At 36.5% G+C, this 15,158-nt stretch overlaps 1 protein-coding gene across 1 annotated transcript in view; it reads left to right on the forward strand.

Annotated features, from left to right (window-relative positions):
- TRPA1 (transient receptor potential cation channel subfamily A member 1) overlaps window positions 1-14,474 on the forward strand; it is a 68,858-nt gene extending 54,384 nt beyond the window's left edge. The window contains exons 21-27 of the mRNA XM_044657954.1: window positions 2,031-2,200; window positions 3,634-3,763; window positions 4,102-4,284; window positions 4,971-5,039; window positions 11,366-11,476; window positions 12,704-12,801; window positions 14,258-14,474. Of these exons, the coding sequence (XP_044513889.1) occupies window positions 2,031-2,200; window positions 3,634-3,763; window positions 4,102-4,284; window positions 4,971-5,039; window positions 11,366-11,476; window positions 12,704-12,801; window positions 14,258-14,474 (978 nt within the window). The remainder of the gene's footprint in view (window positions 1-2,030; window positions 2,201-3,633; window positions 3,764-4,101; window positions 4,285-4,970; window positions 5,040-11,365; window positions 11,477-12,703; window positions 12,802-14,257) is intronic.
- The last annotated feature ends 684 nt before the right edge of the window (window positions 14,475-15,158 follow it).

A 15,158-nucleotide genomic window follows, 5' to 3' on the forward strand; every position in this document is an offset into this window, starting at 1 on the left:
GGTGTCTTCAGCCAGAGTTTCACCAAAGCAGAATGACTCCAAGGAAAAGCATGTCTCTTCAGCTATATTTACTGATGCAGAATCCAAAGGAAGAATTTCTTCAAGGAAACAGCCTCTCCAAAACCAAGAAAGCAAAGAGACCAGACCATGTTGATCTCTTCTTTTATACTCCTTTTTTCCACATCATTTCCTGTCTCTCCCCCTCTTCACAGGAACCAATTACAGTCTTTCAATTTGCCTAGCGCTGCCCAAAGGGATCAATGCTTGTGGCCTTTGGGGTATGAACTAGTAAATGACTTGTGAGCTCTCTTACCTAATGGTTAGCTAGCTACTAAGTAGGGGTACTTTAGGTTCTTGATTTAATTAACTAAAAATAGACAGAGGGCCAGTTAATTCTGTCTTCACAAAATATATAATTCCTCAATCATTTTGGGCTAAATCAAGTGTATACTGAACTCTCATAGTGTTTCCAACTATAACCAAAGACTTAAGCCTGCTCTAGAGATGACATGAAAACATAACAAATAAGAAATCACCTACAAGCAGGAGAATAACATTTAGGTTGTGAGCTCCTTGGGGACAAAACGGTTTTTGCCTATCTTTGAATCTCTACCATGTAAGATAGTGCTGGGCACAAAGAAGGTATTTAATAAATGTTTGTTGATTTGATGTGGTCATAGTTGTGCTTTACAAAAATTATTGTAGTTGGCCTCACACTTCCCAGCCGTGTGACCCTGGGCAAGTCACTTGATCCCCATTACCTACCCTTACCCCTCTTCTGCCTTGGAGTCAATACACAATATTGACTCTAAGACGGAAGGTAAGGGTTTATAAAAAAAATTATTGTAGTGACTATGTGGAAGATAGATTAGAATGGAGAGAACTGTGAGTCAAGCACACACTGTGTTCCCTTATTGTGCTGAGCTCTCTGGATAGGAAGAAAGAAAAAAAAAGGCCCCTGCCCTTAAATAGCAAATCTTCTGTGGGAGTTAGAAGGGAAGAATAGCAAGAACACATGGGAAAGCATTAATAATTGAAGGAAATAAGAAAGGCCTGTGATGGGTCCCATGATTGGCATTAGGCCCTGGCAGATAGTAGTTGGTTTGAAAGGAAAAGAAATAATAATTTAGGGAAAGTAAGTAGCATCGTGTATTAAGGAGCTCTATTTGAGAAAAAGCTTAGTATTGGGGAAGATAAGCATAGTTAAAAGTACTTTAGTGAAGATCAGAAGAGGGCTATTAGTAGTGATATTGTCACTTGAACAGATAACCACTGAAACCAAAATGGAAAATAGTTGACAAATCCGGAAATAGATCACAATCTTGTCACGAAGGCATGACAGTGTAGTCATGGGGATTGTCAATTATCTACACATCTTTCTCTTCCAGAAGCAGAGAAGTTAATAATTTATTGACGTCCCTTAATGGTAATTTCATTCTTCAAGAATAGAGATATCCATAAAGGGGCATAACCCCTGAAATCTGTATTTGTGGTAGAGGAGAGGAAAGCCTGGCATAGTCTAAATTAAAATCTAGATTTTTAGAGAACAAATTTCAAAGGTTTCAAGGAATGGTTGATTAAGATACCATGACCTAAAATTCCATTCAAATGCTGAGAATAAAATGCCAATTCTAACCATTAAATTTCTTTTTAGAAAGTTAGTCGGGTCTTGGAAATCTGTTCAGATCCTTAAGAATCCAAATTTTGTTTGGAATATGCTTATGTTACAGACATATATTCTGCGAAGTTCTAATTTCACATTGTAATCACGCCCAGGAAGCTTCCTGAATTGAGCATTGGACCTTGGAGAAGTCAACCTTGTGTACTTCCTCAGGTGGAAAATAGACAAAAATTATACTTAATAATATCAGTTGTCACTTTCATTTCTGAACCCCTTGATCTTTAGAATCTGAAAAAATTGATATTAACTACATGGCATGGGAGTGTAGGCTGACTTTCTTCATGAGAGTACAATAATATCATGTCATATTCATATATCATGGTAATCTTCCCTTTCTTTTAAATCCCAGAGAACAAATTACTTTTTGGATCACACTAATCTAATAGAATGGATAATCTATACAACTAGCATCGTTTTTGTGTCACCTTTATTTGTCAGTATACCAGTTGATATCCAGCTGCAATGTGGAGCAATTTCTGTTTTCTTGTTCTGGATGAACTTCTTATTGTATCTTCAGAGGTAAAGCTTTTTTATTTGGTCTCTCTATCTTTCTTTCTCAGCCTTTAACTTCTATCTTAGAATCAATACCATGTATTAGATCTGAGGCAGAAGAATGTGGTAAGGGTTAGACAATAGGGGCTAAGTGGCTTTCCAGAATCACACATCTTTGAAGTATCTGAGGCTAGGTTTGAATCCAGGATCTCTTATCTCTAGGCCTTGCTCTCACTACACTGAGCCACCTGGTTGCCCCCAAGTTACTACTTATTCTTAAACAACAACAACAACAACAACAAAACTCCAAAATACAACCAAATTTTATATTTTGGAGATATTTAATTTTTTCATAGATTTTTAAAATGCATTGACCTTTACATATGCTGTTTATATTTACTGTTACATATAGTACTAGATATAGTAATACATGTGTATGTTCACATTTTTTATAAATACTAATATACTTCTCTGAGATGACCTGTATTTATTTTAGGAATACAGGCCAATTGTCTTTGAAAATTCCTTGAAAACTTTTGGAACTATATCAAGGCATTTCCTTCATAATATCTTAATATCACCCAGTTAATCATTTCAGGGATCAAAGTCAAACTAAAGCATTATTTCAGGTGAAGACAGTTGACAATGGCAGACAGAGCTGTTCTCCAGCAACCTGTTGTTCACCCACTTGGTCACAGGCTAAACTCTTTTTTTAAAACCTTTACCTTCCATCTCAGAACCAATGCTGTGTATTTTTCTAAGACAGGAGAGTGGTAAGGGCTAGGCAATCAGGGTTAAGTGACTTGCTGCTACACAACTAGGAAGTATCTGAGACCCTGGATCTCCCATCTCTAGGTCTGGCTCTCAATCCACTGAGACACCTAGCTTCCCTTGGGGCTGCCCCCTTAAGACATTTGTGTCATTGAAGTTTTGTTGGAGTGTGAGAAACCAAAGAAAAGTGAATAGCTTCATATTTTAAGGAAGAAAATTCCAGCTTTTTCTTTGTGCCTATTTGTCCACAAATGCAAGATATAAGAAGATCCACTTCAAGGCCAGACCTCTAGCTAATGCCCCACACTGCCTCTCTTTTCATTGTCAGTCACGATATTATTAATTGGCAAGACAAAATTTCCATGTAACCTACAAATTGGTTAACTGACTTTAGAAGAAAAAGAGTCTATACACAAAATCACTTCTACCTTCACATCTGGTAACCCACTACTGCCCTTATTTAAAATGTACTTCAACACTCTGACAAGCAGAGGCTAGCTTGTGGTTTAATGAGTTGGAAAAAAATGAATTGATTCTAGATAAAGATCAAATGAATGAATGAAAAAGCACTAATGTAGTGCATACTATACACTAAGTACTGTGCATGGATCAAAGTAATCTGAAGAACAAAACATAGAATTTAAAATATTGCAATTAAAATTTTTGTTTGTTTTTGTGTTTCTTCCTAGATTTGAAAATTATGGGATCTATGTTGTAATGTTGTTAGAAATTACTAAAACCTTGCTGAAGACTACTTTTGTGTTTTTTTTCCTAATCCTGGCTTTTGGCCTTGGATTCCATGTTCTCCTGGGTTCACAGGTATGATGCCCATCTATATTATCATTAGTATTCTAAACAATGAAAATAAGTATGTGTCTTTCATTCATCATCTATTGAAATTCATATTTAGCACTTTTTTAACCTGGTAAATCCTTGTTTAATGGATGTGAATGAAAGAGATTTGACCAGTATTTATGATTTTCAAAACAAAAGATCATCACTTAAGACATTTTTAACTCTTGTATGTTTTCATAGATTCAATGCCATCTTTTTCTTTCATGTGTATCTTTTCTTCATAATTTTCTTTTGGAGTCAGGGTAATCTTACATATTGTTTGTGAACTTTATTTTTATTGTTGCTGTTTTTTTTCTCTCTAGAGTGCATTCTCCACTCCAACGCTCTCTATAATTCAGACCTTTAGCATGATGCTGGGAGATATTAATTATCATGATGCTTTTCTTGGACCATATCTGGATAAAAATTTGCCATATCCCCTTGTATCATTTATATTCCTTATTATCTTCACCTTGTATATTCCAATTGTTCTAATGAATTTACTTGTAAGTAATTACTTCTTTAATTTCTTAAAATCTCATGGCCTCCCCATGGTATTGATGTGGCTTGTATTTATTTTTAAATGAAGCTCTACTCTGATGGTCCATTGGAAGGTGTGATCCTAGTCCTTGAAGGTTATGCCAGTATACTGTAGGTTTTACCAAACAAGATGGCTATATCGGCCCAAAATAAGAGACCAGGCCTATAATTTCAGAGGATCAGCCCATCTAAATTTGGAGTGGCTCATCAGCAAGTTTACTGAAGGAAGATAAATTCTTCAGTTCAGTCTAATTGCATACACTGTTTCCTATAAAAAGTAGTGTAATGATTTAATGATGGTGTGTTGGTGGAAAGTGGGGACCCACTCCACTAATATCACAGATTTTTGAAGTAAGATTAAGTCACAAGTTTGAGGATTTCATGATGTTATCTGAGATCATTGCAGTCAATCATGACAATAGGACACAATCTTTGCCTATGTAGATCACTTCCCCCAAAGTGATTAGCAGAGTGTCCTGTTTGTTCTTGTATATCCTAAATGCCTTTTGATGCTAATAGTCTTGCTAAAATAGAATGGGATATCTTAGCCCCTAAAGAGGTATGTGTACAATTAATTAAGAGTCTAGAACATTAAGCTAGAATTAACAAATTAACCTTAGAAAGTTCATAATAATTTGCTAATACATTATAGATTGGTTTGGCAGTTGGTGACATTGCCGAGGTACAGAAGAATGCATCTCTGAAAAGGATTGCCATGCAGGTAAGTACCATGTATAGAAAAACATTAGGACTAAACCTAGAATGATGATTTTTTTTTGCAACTAGTTGATTTACTGAAAACGAGTTATTAGGCCATTATTTAAAAAGTATTTTTAAAAGAATTATTTAAATGATTCCCAGGAATTGTTTCATTATAGTCACATCTTGACTAAAGTTTCCCATTGTCTGGTCTCTTTGCCATAGCCAGAAAAAAAAACCCAAAAACACCTAGAAGAGATATTCATATCAGGGAGTTTTCTTACCTTTCTGTACTTTTCAGTATATAACAATGGTCCCCAAACTTTTTTGGCCTACCTCCCCCTTCCCAGAAAAAATATTACTTAGCTCCCTGGAAATTAATTTTTATTTTAATAGCAATTAATAGGAAAGATAAATGCACCGGTGGCCATCACCGCTCCCCTGGATCACTGCAGCACCATCCAGGGGGAGGTGGTACCCACTTTGGAAATCACTGGTATATAACCACTCTGCTAGTTATTAAATCCAGGGGTGCATGTTCAATTGGGTATATAATTCTCATTCTAGACAGCTGCTCATTATATTCACTTTGAAGCAGGAAAAAAAAACAGCTAGGGGACACAAGGGGATTCAGGCTGTGTTGTAGATGTGAATTTTAGCTTTCAGTCCTGAGCCTGTGAATTTGTCACAGTGGAAAGAGACAAACAGGGACAGAGAGACAGAGAGATAGAGATGGAAAGACACAGACACAAAGACACAAGGAGAGACAGACGGAGACAGAGAATTTCACAATTCTGATTATCTGGCTCATTTAGAAATAAAACTTATCCTCCTAGCAATGAATTCCAAGAAAAAATTATCAGATATATTCTCATATAAATGACATTGGGTAACAAATGCATATGGCTTTGCAGAAGACACTAATGTTTTTCACATTTACCTTTTTATGCTCCCCTATAAAAATGACAACAAAAAAGCTTAATTCAGTGAAATCATTTCTCCTATTAGTTTAAGATAATAAGGTCCAGGTGTGTTACTTTGTGATTATCTAAATCAATATAGGATGGAATTTAGAGAACTAGAAGAAAACCTAATTTACTATATCTTCAGCTTGCTTTACCAAATATCTATTGCATTTCAGTTCATTTCAGCAAGCAATTATTTAGCATCTACCTATACCAGATCCTATGCTAGGTTCTGGGGACACAAAAGAGGGGGAGAAAGGTCCCTTCCCCCAAGAAGTTGTCACACTATTGGTTATTCAAGATAGCCTTACTTTGGAAGCTATCAGATTGTCATCAATTCAGGAGTTCTCTGCCAACCACCTAAAATGCTGATATTCAAAATTATGAATTCAAGAAGGATCTTTATTCTTAAGATTTTGAGTGGGCTAGAAACAGAGTTGATATCCTGCTTTAAATTATTAGGACCCTAATTTTTAGTTTTGCCCAGCCAGAGGGTCACTTCCATGGAGATGTGGGTTGAGTGCAGGAGTTCCAGTACATAGAATGGGTATTTTTTCCTCAAAAATGAGTTGTAAACCTGGTCAAAGAATTGAATATTTAGTCATTTGTATCTAGATAGTTCCATACTTTAAATATTAGAATGGATGTTTATGGTTTAATAAGTTTTGATATGATTTGACCTTCTTGACTCTAATCTTTCATAATTATTTTGTCTTTTAATGTTCATTTTAAGATCTGCTATGGATACAACAATGTATTAGTTATTCTGAGGTCATAAAGTTGATAAAAATCTTGGTCTCTGCAGGACCTTGAATTGCTTAAAAACTACTTGAGGATACTTAAGGCAGAGAACCATCAGGCTGCCCAAGGGGGAGTGAATAAATCCAAGTTGGCAAAATGGAACACATTAAAGTTCCTGGGTTGATCAGTATTATGAACACCTTTTGTACTTCCAGCCTGGCAGATACACACACACACACACACACACACACACACACACACACACACACACACACCACTCTCTCTCAAAAAATCTAATAGAGGGGAGAGTTAAACAATAATTCTCTCATCAACTAGAAAGAACTATGTGTCTCACATGAAAGTAGAAGCCATTAGAGGGGCAAAAATTATACTTCATGGGTCTGCAGTGATTTTGAAACTTATTGGAAAGAAAAGACTAACATACATGGGATGAGTGAATGAACAATATATAATAAATGACAAATCTGGAAGAAAGGAAAGACTTAACAGAGGAGAAGGTACTTGAACTGGACTTTGAAGGTTGAATGGAATTTAAAGGGTAGAAAGACAGTATTTTAGATAGAGGCAAAAAAATTAGCAAAGGCAGAAAAGTGGAGATTAGTATTTTCTGTTTCCTGAACAGTGAGAATGTCTACTTAACTGTAGTGTTGAGAGTATTTTGGTAGGTATTATATTGTATCTTCTTTATGGTATCTGTTTGCTATTGCTGAAGCAGTTGGCTGCCAGCTATGGTGGCGCTTAGGCCTATGTAACAGGCTTTAGACTAACAAAAAAATGGTTGACGGTAACAGATGCTGGGAGACAACTTTACAAACAAAACCTCTAATTAATAAGGTTTATGAAATGTAGGAATAGATAAAACAGTAAAGGAGAGGTTCCCTAATTCTAAGAGGATATTAACTTATCCCAATCTCCAATCTAGGACCTCTCTTGAGGTTACTTCTGACCGGAGTCCCAAGCTTACTCTGAACTCCTTAAAACTATCACTAACCACCAAAATCTATGCTAAATACTCTATGCTAGTTATTATCCTTTATATATATATATATATATATATATATATATATATATATATATATAGTTACTCTCTCCTTTGATTCTGTTGGCTCACTTCTCCAACTTTCTGGGCCTAGTCAAGTTTCTGGGCCTAGGTAGGCCTCAGAGCCTGCCTCTGCTCTGGAGCCACAAAGATGATAAACAGTTTCTCTTTCCTTCATATCTTCTGGTCTTCTTCACCAGCTATTCCAAACTCTTCAATTCTTCCTTTCTCTAAACTGTCACTCAGGTTTTCCTGGTTTTCCAGAGAGCCAAGTTTCAGCTTTCTCCAAGCCAGGAGTGAGTTTCAGTTGGAAAACCAACCAACTTCTCCTCCTCAAGATTCCCTGCAGGCCTCAAAATTCTCTGCCAGGAACCTTTCTCCAAGATTCCAAGCTGGGCTTAAGGCCATGTGATCTGGCAGTCTCATCACTCTGTCTCCCAAATCTATTTTAATCCTAATAGGAGGAAAAGGTTCATGCTCATGAATTTTAATTGAGCCTAGGTTATGGAAGACCTTGTATTCTAACGTTAGGACACTGAAGTTGACTTACTACATAGTAGTAGGACATTTTAAGCTCTTGTGAAAAGAAATGGAATATTGAAAATGGTCTTTAAGAAAGATTAATATCATAATGTCTTTTTTAAATCCTTACCTTCTGTCTTAGAATCAATACTAGGAGTCAGTTTTAAAGAAGGAATAGTAAGGGCTAGGCAATTGGAGTTCAGTGTTCAGTGACTTGCCCAAGGTCTCACAGCTAAGATGTGTCTGAGATTATATTTGAACCAAGAAAGTCCTGTCTCCACCACTGTCTTTATCTACTGGGCCATCCAGCCATCCTGCCTCATAATGTTTTTTGTTTTTTTTTAGACCTTACTGATACAGAGCAGAGAAAGAAAGGAAATCTCTAGGAATCTGCTTATAGAAATGCAATTAGAAAGTAAAATGGGAGCCCTTTCCTACTTTTCTAATTTTTACTAACCTCTAACATATGTAGCAACACTGGCCTTTTAGCTGTTTATCTTACAGGATACTCCATCTCTCAGCAAAGTACTTTTAAAAACAAAACAAAAAAAAAAAACAAAAAAAAAAAACCTTACCTTCCACCTTAGAATTAATACTGTGTCTTGGTTCCAAGGCAGAAGAGCAGTAAGGGCTACACAATGAGGGTTAAGTGACTTGCCCAGGGTCACACAGCTGGGAAGTGTCTGAGACCAGATCTGAACCTAGGATCTCCAGTCCCTAAGCCTGGCTCTCAATCCACTGAGTTATCCAGCTGTATTCCTACAAAGTAACTAAAAAAATTATTTATTTATCTAGAATATTTTTCCATGGTTAGATGATTCATAATCATTCAACATACCTTTTTACTGACTGTTCCCATCTTTAGAATTCTCTCCCTCTTCAATTCAATAAAATTCAATAAACATCTAGTGAGCACCCATTACATTCCTGGCACTGTGCTAAGCCCTGGGGATACAAATAAGAAAAAAAGAGACAATCCCTGCCCTCAAAGGAATTTACAGTCTAACTTGGGAAAAGGCTAGGAACAAAAAGAAAGAGGTTGGAAGCTGGAGAGGAAAGCATAGGGAGTGGAAGCCTATTAGAGCTGCTGATGGAAGGCTGTGTAGGCTGAAAGAATGGAAGGCTGTGAGCCGTGGAGGCTTTAGGAGACTTGAGGGTTGCACTTTCTAGCTTTCCATTTAGATAGGAAAGGCAACTAAGGGTGAATTGAAGAGGTATAGAGTATCTAAACCTGAGTTATTCTTCCCAATGATGAGATTTCAGCTGATTAGTCTGGAGGAGGGATGCTGAGAGGGAAACAAAGAAGCTGATGGATAATCCCCAGAATCTTCCCTTCCATATTCTGTCTTCCTTCAGTTCCAGACCCACCTTCTGCTGGAGCTTATCATGCCCCATCCTTCTCCTCCATCCTCCACTATGTCAGTCCATTCTCTATATGGTTACCTTTCATTTACACCAGTGATTCCCAAAGTGGGCGCCACCGCCCCCTTGTGGGTGCTGCAGTGATCCAGGGAGGCGGCAATAGCCACAGGTGCATTTATCTTTCCTATTAATTGCTATTAAGAGGGGGCTAAGTAATATTTTTTTCTGGAAAGGGGGCAGTAGACCAAAAAAGTTTGGGAACCACTGATTTACACCATATATCTCAATTGTACCTATTTTTCCTCACGTAGTCTCTTCCATTAAAATTGGAGGTAATTTTGGCCAGGGCCCTTGGTGGTGGTTGTTGTTGTCATTTTTATACCATCACTGAATCTTACTGAGATAGTTTGGTGGGAAGATGGTAAGTTTAGTGTTTCTTGCTAAATTTTGTTGATGATGGGATACATAAGTAGGCAGTCCTATGGTGACTGCAATGGAGCACTGAAGAAAGGGCAGCATGAGAGGGAATAAGATGGAAAAGCATTGTTAAATGCTTACTGTGTGCAAAGAACTCTTCTAAGTGCCAAGGATATATCAAGGTAGTTTCGTTTCTTATGGAGCTCATGTTCTAATTGGAAAAGTCGCACATAAATGAGGGTTCGTGTGCTTATCCAATTTATGACAGGTGGAAAAGACAGAGAACTTCAGGAGGGAAAGTAGCAGAGCAGATAGCAAGGACCCACTGACTTTGGAAAAGGAGAGACATGGGAATCATTGTCTTAGACAAAATATTTAAAGCACTGAATGAATCCTTCAAGGGAGGAGGTATAGAGGGAAAAGAGACAGTAAATTTTTCCTGCTACATCTATTCTCCCTTATTAGCCCATATTTCTGCTAGAGGGTGGGTACTCTATGGGGACTATGGGATGAAGTAAAAGAGTGGGATTGGTACCCAACAGAGAAGCAAGAGTAAAACTGTTCTTATTTGTCCTTTGCTTCTGAAGAGGGCCAGTGATATCATGAGATGATATCATGACATATATAGATTGGATTTAAGTGAGGCAGAGTTGCACAAATTCTTTAGCCTCACTCTCTCTTTCAGAGTCATTAAAATCCAAGGTAAAAACAAAGGTCAGGACAACTGGTGATGGTCCAGCTTGCAGTAGGTGACCACGCCATCTTCAGTGTCTGACCAAATTCTAAATGCTTCATAGCACCTGCTTCAGCTGCCTTTATGGACATTCAAACTAATTGTTCTCATGTACCCATTCTGTCATTTCTTCATATGCTGGCTATAGACAACCTCCTTCAACTCACCAATGGATTTGTGGTCCACTGGTTACCCTCATCCTGGTTAGCCCATTTCTTGAGATGGTTTACAAGGGTGTGGCTGCTGTTCATGCTACAGCTTCTTGGAGCCACAGATGAAAGAGCTGAATCCAGGTGGGCACCAAAAGTGGATGAGCAACTGGGAAAATGGCATGTCAAGCCTTTACACCAGAGATAACAATTCTCCTTAAATACCCATACACCGTAGGGATAAAGTAGAGCTGAGAAAAAAGAGGGAATATATTCCTAAGTGATTTTTAGTAATAGTATAATATAATGAAATCCAGATAATTTTATCATTAATCTATATGCAAGATTTTTTTAAGACATTCACACTAATGAGTATATTTTTGCTGTATTGCGTGTTAGGTGAAACTTCATACCAGTCTAGAGAAAAAACTTCCATTTTGGTTCCTTAATAAGGTGGACCAGGAAACGGTCATTGTATATCCTAACAGGAGGAAGAACTTTGGATTAATGGTAAATGCATGCTACCACATTAAAGTTATAAAATCTTTCATTTATATGTTATGTATTATCTCACAGGACATATTTTTTGGACTTTGAGACTGATCCTGTCTGTGGGAAACAATTACCATTTAAAAAAGAGGCATTAACTCATCATAAGGATAATATGAAATGGATAAGTAGAGGTGATTTAAATAAATCTAAAAGAACCTATCCAAACTCAGTTATTTACTTCCTTCTGCATGATAGGGCTGAATATATTAATTTTCACACTATCCCTATAATAGTGAGTAGTCATTGCAGCATAGCTGAAAAATGTAACCTAAGGTGATAAAAAAAGGTCTTTTTTATCATCTAAATGCAAATGACTTTCCGAGCTTGCTCATTCATCCAGATATAACAACTATGAACTTTAAGGTGAGAGGGCAAATAATCCACATAGTTAGTATTTAAATTAGTATACTTGTCAATGTGTAATTTCCATATATTTGTTAGTCAATATTAATATGTATAGCATCACACAGGGAAAAGTGTTGGCTCTGAATAAATATTAAACTGGAGTCAAGACCTGGCTTCTAATGTCAGCTTTGTTACTAAAAACTTGTGATTTTGATCAAAGCCTCTGCCTTAATGCAAAAAAAAAAAAAAAAGCAAAACACTAGAGATTATATATAATGAGATCTTTTTAAGTCGAGTTCATTGGTGATCAGTGATGGTTGTAGAAGAAATAAGTTCCAATAATTAACAGGTTTGAAAATACAAGTGCAGACAGAACCATAATTAGTAAGTTCTTGTTTACTTTTCCCTGGAATTATATCAGACTGTAGCCGCATACACTTATCTCACTTAATTTGATAGTTTATATAAGACTTGAAGAAAATCTACCTTGTATACTCTGCTCTAAAATATATAAAGGATAACAGATTCTTTACCATTTTTTTTATTACTCTCAGTGCACATTCATCTTACATACAAAATGAAAAACCACTTCCTGCCTTTACAATAAAAATTCCCAACAACCAACACTCTTGCCACTATTTAAACCTGATCGAGAAAGTGCAGATAGTCATTTATGGAGCAATTTCCTAAAACTATTTACCATAGGCCAAAGAGAATTATGTAAAGGTAATTTTAGAAAATTAGTAACTGGCAAATAGTGCCAACATATTTATTATCTGAGATTTAAAAAAATCCTGATCTAAGCAAATGATCATTTAACTGCCATATTTTATCCCACAGAATATATTTCAATTCTACTTTTGTCCTCGATATACAAAGCCAGAAATACAGAGCGCTGATACCCCTTTAGAATTGGAACTTTTAAAGCAGAAATACAGGTATTATTTTTATTTCTCCTTCTGTGTCAAATAACTTCATGGGTTATTGTGAATTAGTATCAGGAAGTGTGTTGCTTATATAAGAATTTAAAATTTAGGTTTTTATGCTAAATGTGAAAGTTCTAAGGTAATATTGAGATTGCTGATTTAAAAATATTATAGCTTAAGTCAAAATGACTTTTAGCAGCTTTATTTACAAAGAGGTGGAAAAATGTAAGTAGAAGGTAGAGAATTGTCTAGCCCACCACCGTAAGTACTGCTCCAGTGTCTGGCTCAGCCCCAGCAGGGCTCAATAATCTTCAGACATGGGTCCTGGTGGTATCTTCAGCCAAAGTTCCACCAAAGCAGCCTTCTCCAAAGCCAAGGCAGAAATCTCTGGAACCAATCTCTCCTGGAGCCAGGAAAGAATGGCCAGCTACTCACTTAGCAAGCCAAAGCAGGATCCAGGGAAAGAGTCTCCTCCTTCAGTCTAGCTCACCAACACAGAGTGTAAGAAAAGGAACTCTGAAGGAGAGTTGAAAGGACAAATCCCTTGGACAGGAAATTCAGGACTTTTTATAGTCCTTTTTCCACATCACTTCCTGTCCCTTCCCCATTTTACAGGAATCAATCACAGTCTTTCAATTTGCCTATCACTGCCCTGGGATTGGGGGGATAGTAGCCTTTGGAGGTGTGAGCTTACTCTAGTAAGTGACTCTGAATTCTCTTACTTAGTGTTAAGTAGGGGTGCTTTGAATTCTTGATTTGATTAGCTAAAAATAGGCAAGGGGAGAGTTAATCCTATTGTCACACTTAATTGATTGATATTAGTAGTGTGATAGTAAATGGAAGTAAAAAGTGCTCTTCTGGGTATTTGATAGCAGTGTTTTGATCTCATCTATACACAAACTTTCTATACTTATTATAAGGAATTCTCTTGAAATTACCTAGGAAAAGTTGTTGTTTACACCCGCATTTTATTTAGGTGCACATGCCATGGTGATGTGATTTCTCTAGGAAACATGTTTTGGAGGTCCAAAAGTGCATTATATGTCTCTTCTTTGTAAACCTCACAACTTCAAACTGACCACATGAAGAGAGGCAAAGTGTAATAAATCTCTCTTCTGAGAATACTCAAATAAAAAAAAAATTGCTGCTTGGAAATATGACTCAAGAAGAATCACCCAGCTTCCCAGCTTGCTCTCCTGGGTGTAAACATTTAGACAGAAATAATTTTGTTTGAATGATCCACTTTTGCTTAGCATACCTTTCCCAATGCTCAGATGCCTCAGGTCATATATGTTACCTTTTGCTCAGATTCCTTGCCTTTCGAAATAAGCACTTGATGAGGGATAACTGGGAGATGAACTTTTGGGCAGATTTGAGAGAAGTCCCAAGCCATACTGTAGCTCAGGTATTATGCTGAAAAAAAGAATTAAACTGAAAAATAATTCATGAATTAAATGTACCTATTTAGGCTGAAGGATCTTGCTTTACTTCTGGAAAAACAGCATGAGCTCGTCAGACTTATCATTCAGAAGATGGAGATTATCTCTGAAGCAGAGGATGAAGACAATAATTTTTCATTTCAACAAAAATTTAGGAAACAACAATTAGAGAGAAATAGCAAATGGCACAGTGTGCTAAAAGCAGTGAAAGCAAAAAAGAAATTATGTTTAATATCCCACAACTAGCTCTCTGTTCTTTTTCATTTGCTGCCCTCATTGACTAGATTCATTTGGAAATTTTATTTTTTATCCTATCTAACTTCCATTTGTGAGGAACAGGAGGGAAGAAGAAGAGTCAGAGCTATGCTTCTAACTCTAGGAGTAATTATTATGTTCTTGAAATTTATATAAAAATTAAACAAATTTCCCTGGCATGTTTCATTCGTTCAATTTTTTAAAATTTGTCCCTGTTGATATCTTCAACTCAAAATATATTCTCTTATTATTTGAGTGAGCAAACTCTAAGAAAAAACATATGATAAGTAGTCATATATATGAATATTATTTTAGAGCTTAAATGTCAATATGCATAACACTGAGATGCCTATCTTGAATAATAAGTAACCTAGTAGACCATAATCATGAGAACTATATTCATGCCTGCCATTTGTGCTGTTGCCCTTCAATTTAATTTGTGAACACCCTATGTTTACTCTATGTGCTCTGTAGAATTAAAGCAAGAACTTACCTCAATACTGCTTGTTTACCACCAATGCATTTGATGTCATGAGAGCTTTCTATGAGAAGATAAGAGTAATCTACTGTGCTTCCTGAATGTAATCTGACCTGTTGTGCTGTTATATCCATTTCTAGCAATTATCCTAATAAACTACCTTTAATGTTCATGTGCTCCTTTGTATTCAGTCAATT

The sequence above is a fragment of the Gracilinanus agilis genome, chromosome 1 (assembly GCF_016433145.1).
Source record: "Gracilinanus agilis isolate LMUSP501 chromosome 1, AgileGrace, whole genome shotgun sequence".
In the NCBI taxonomy this organism is placed as follows: domain Eukaryota; kingdom Metazoa; phylum Chordata; class Mammalia; order Didelphimorphia; family Didelphidae; genus Gracilinanus; species Gracilinanus agilis.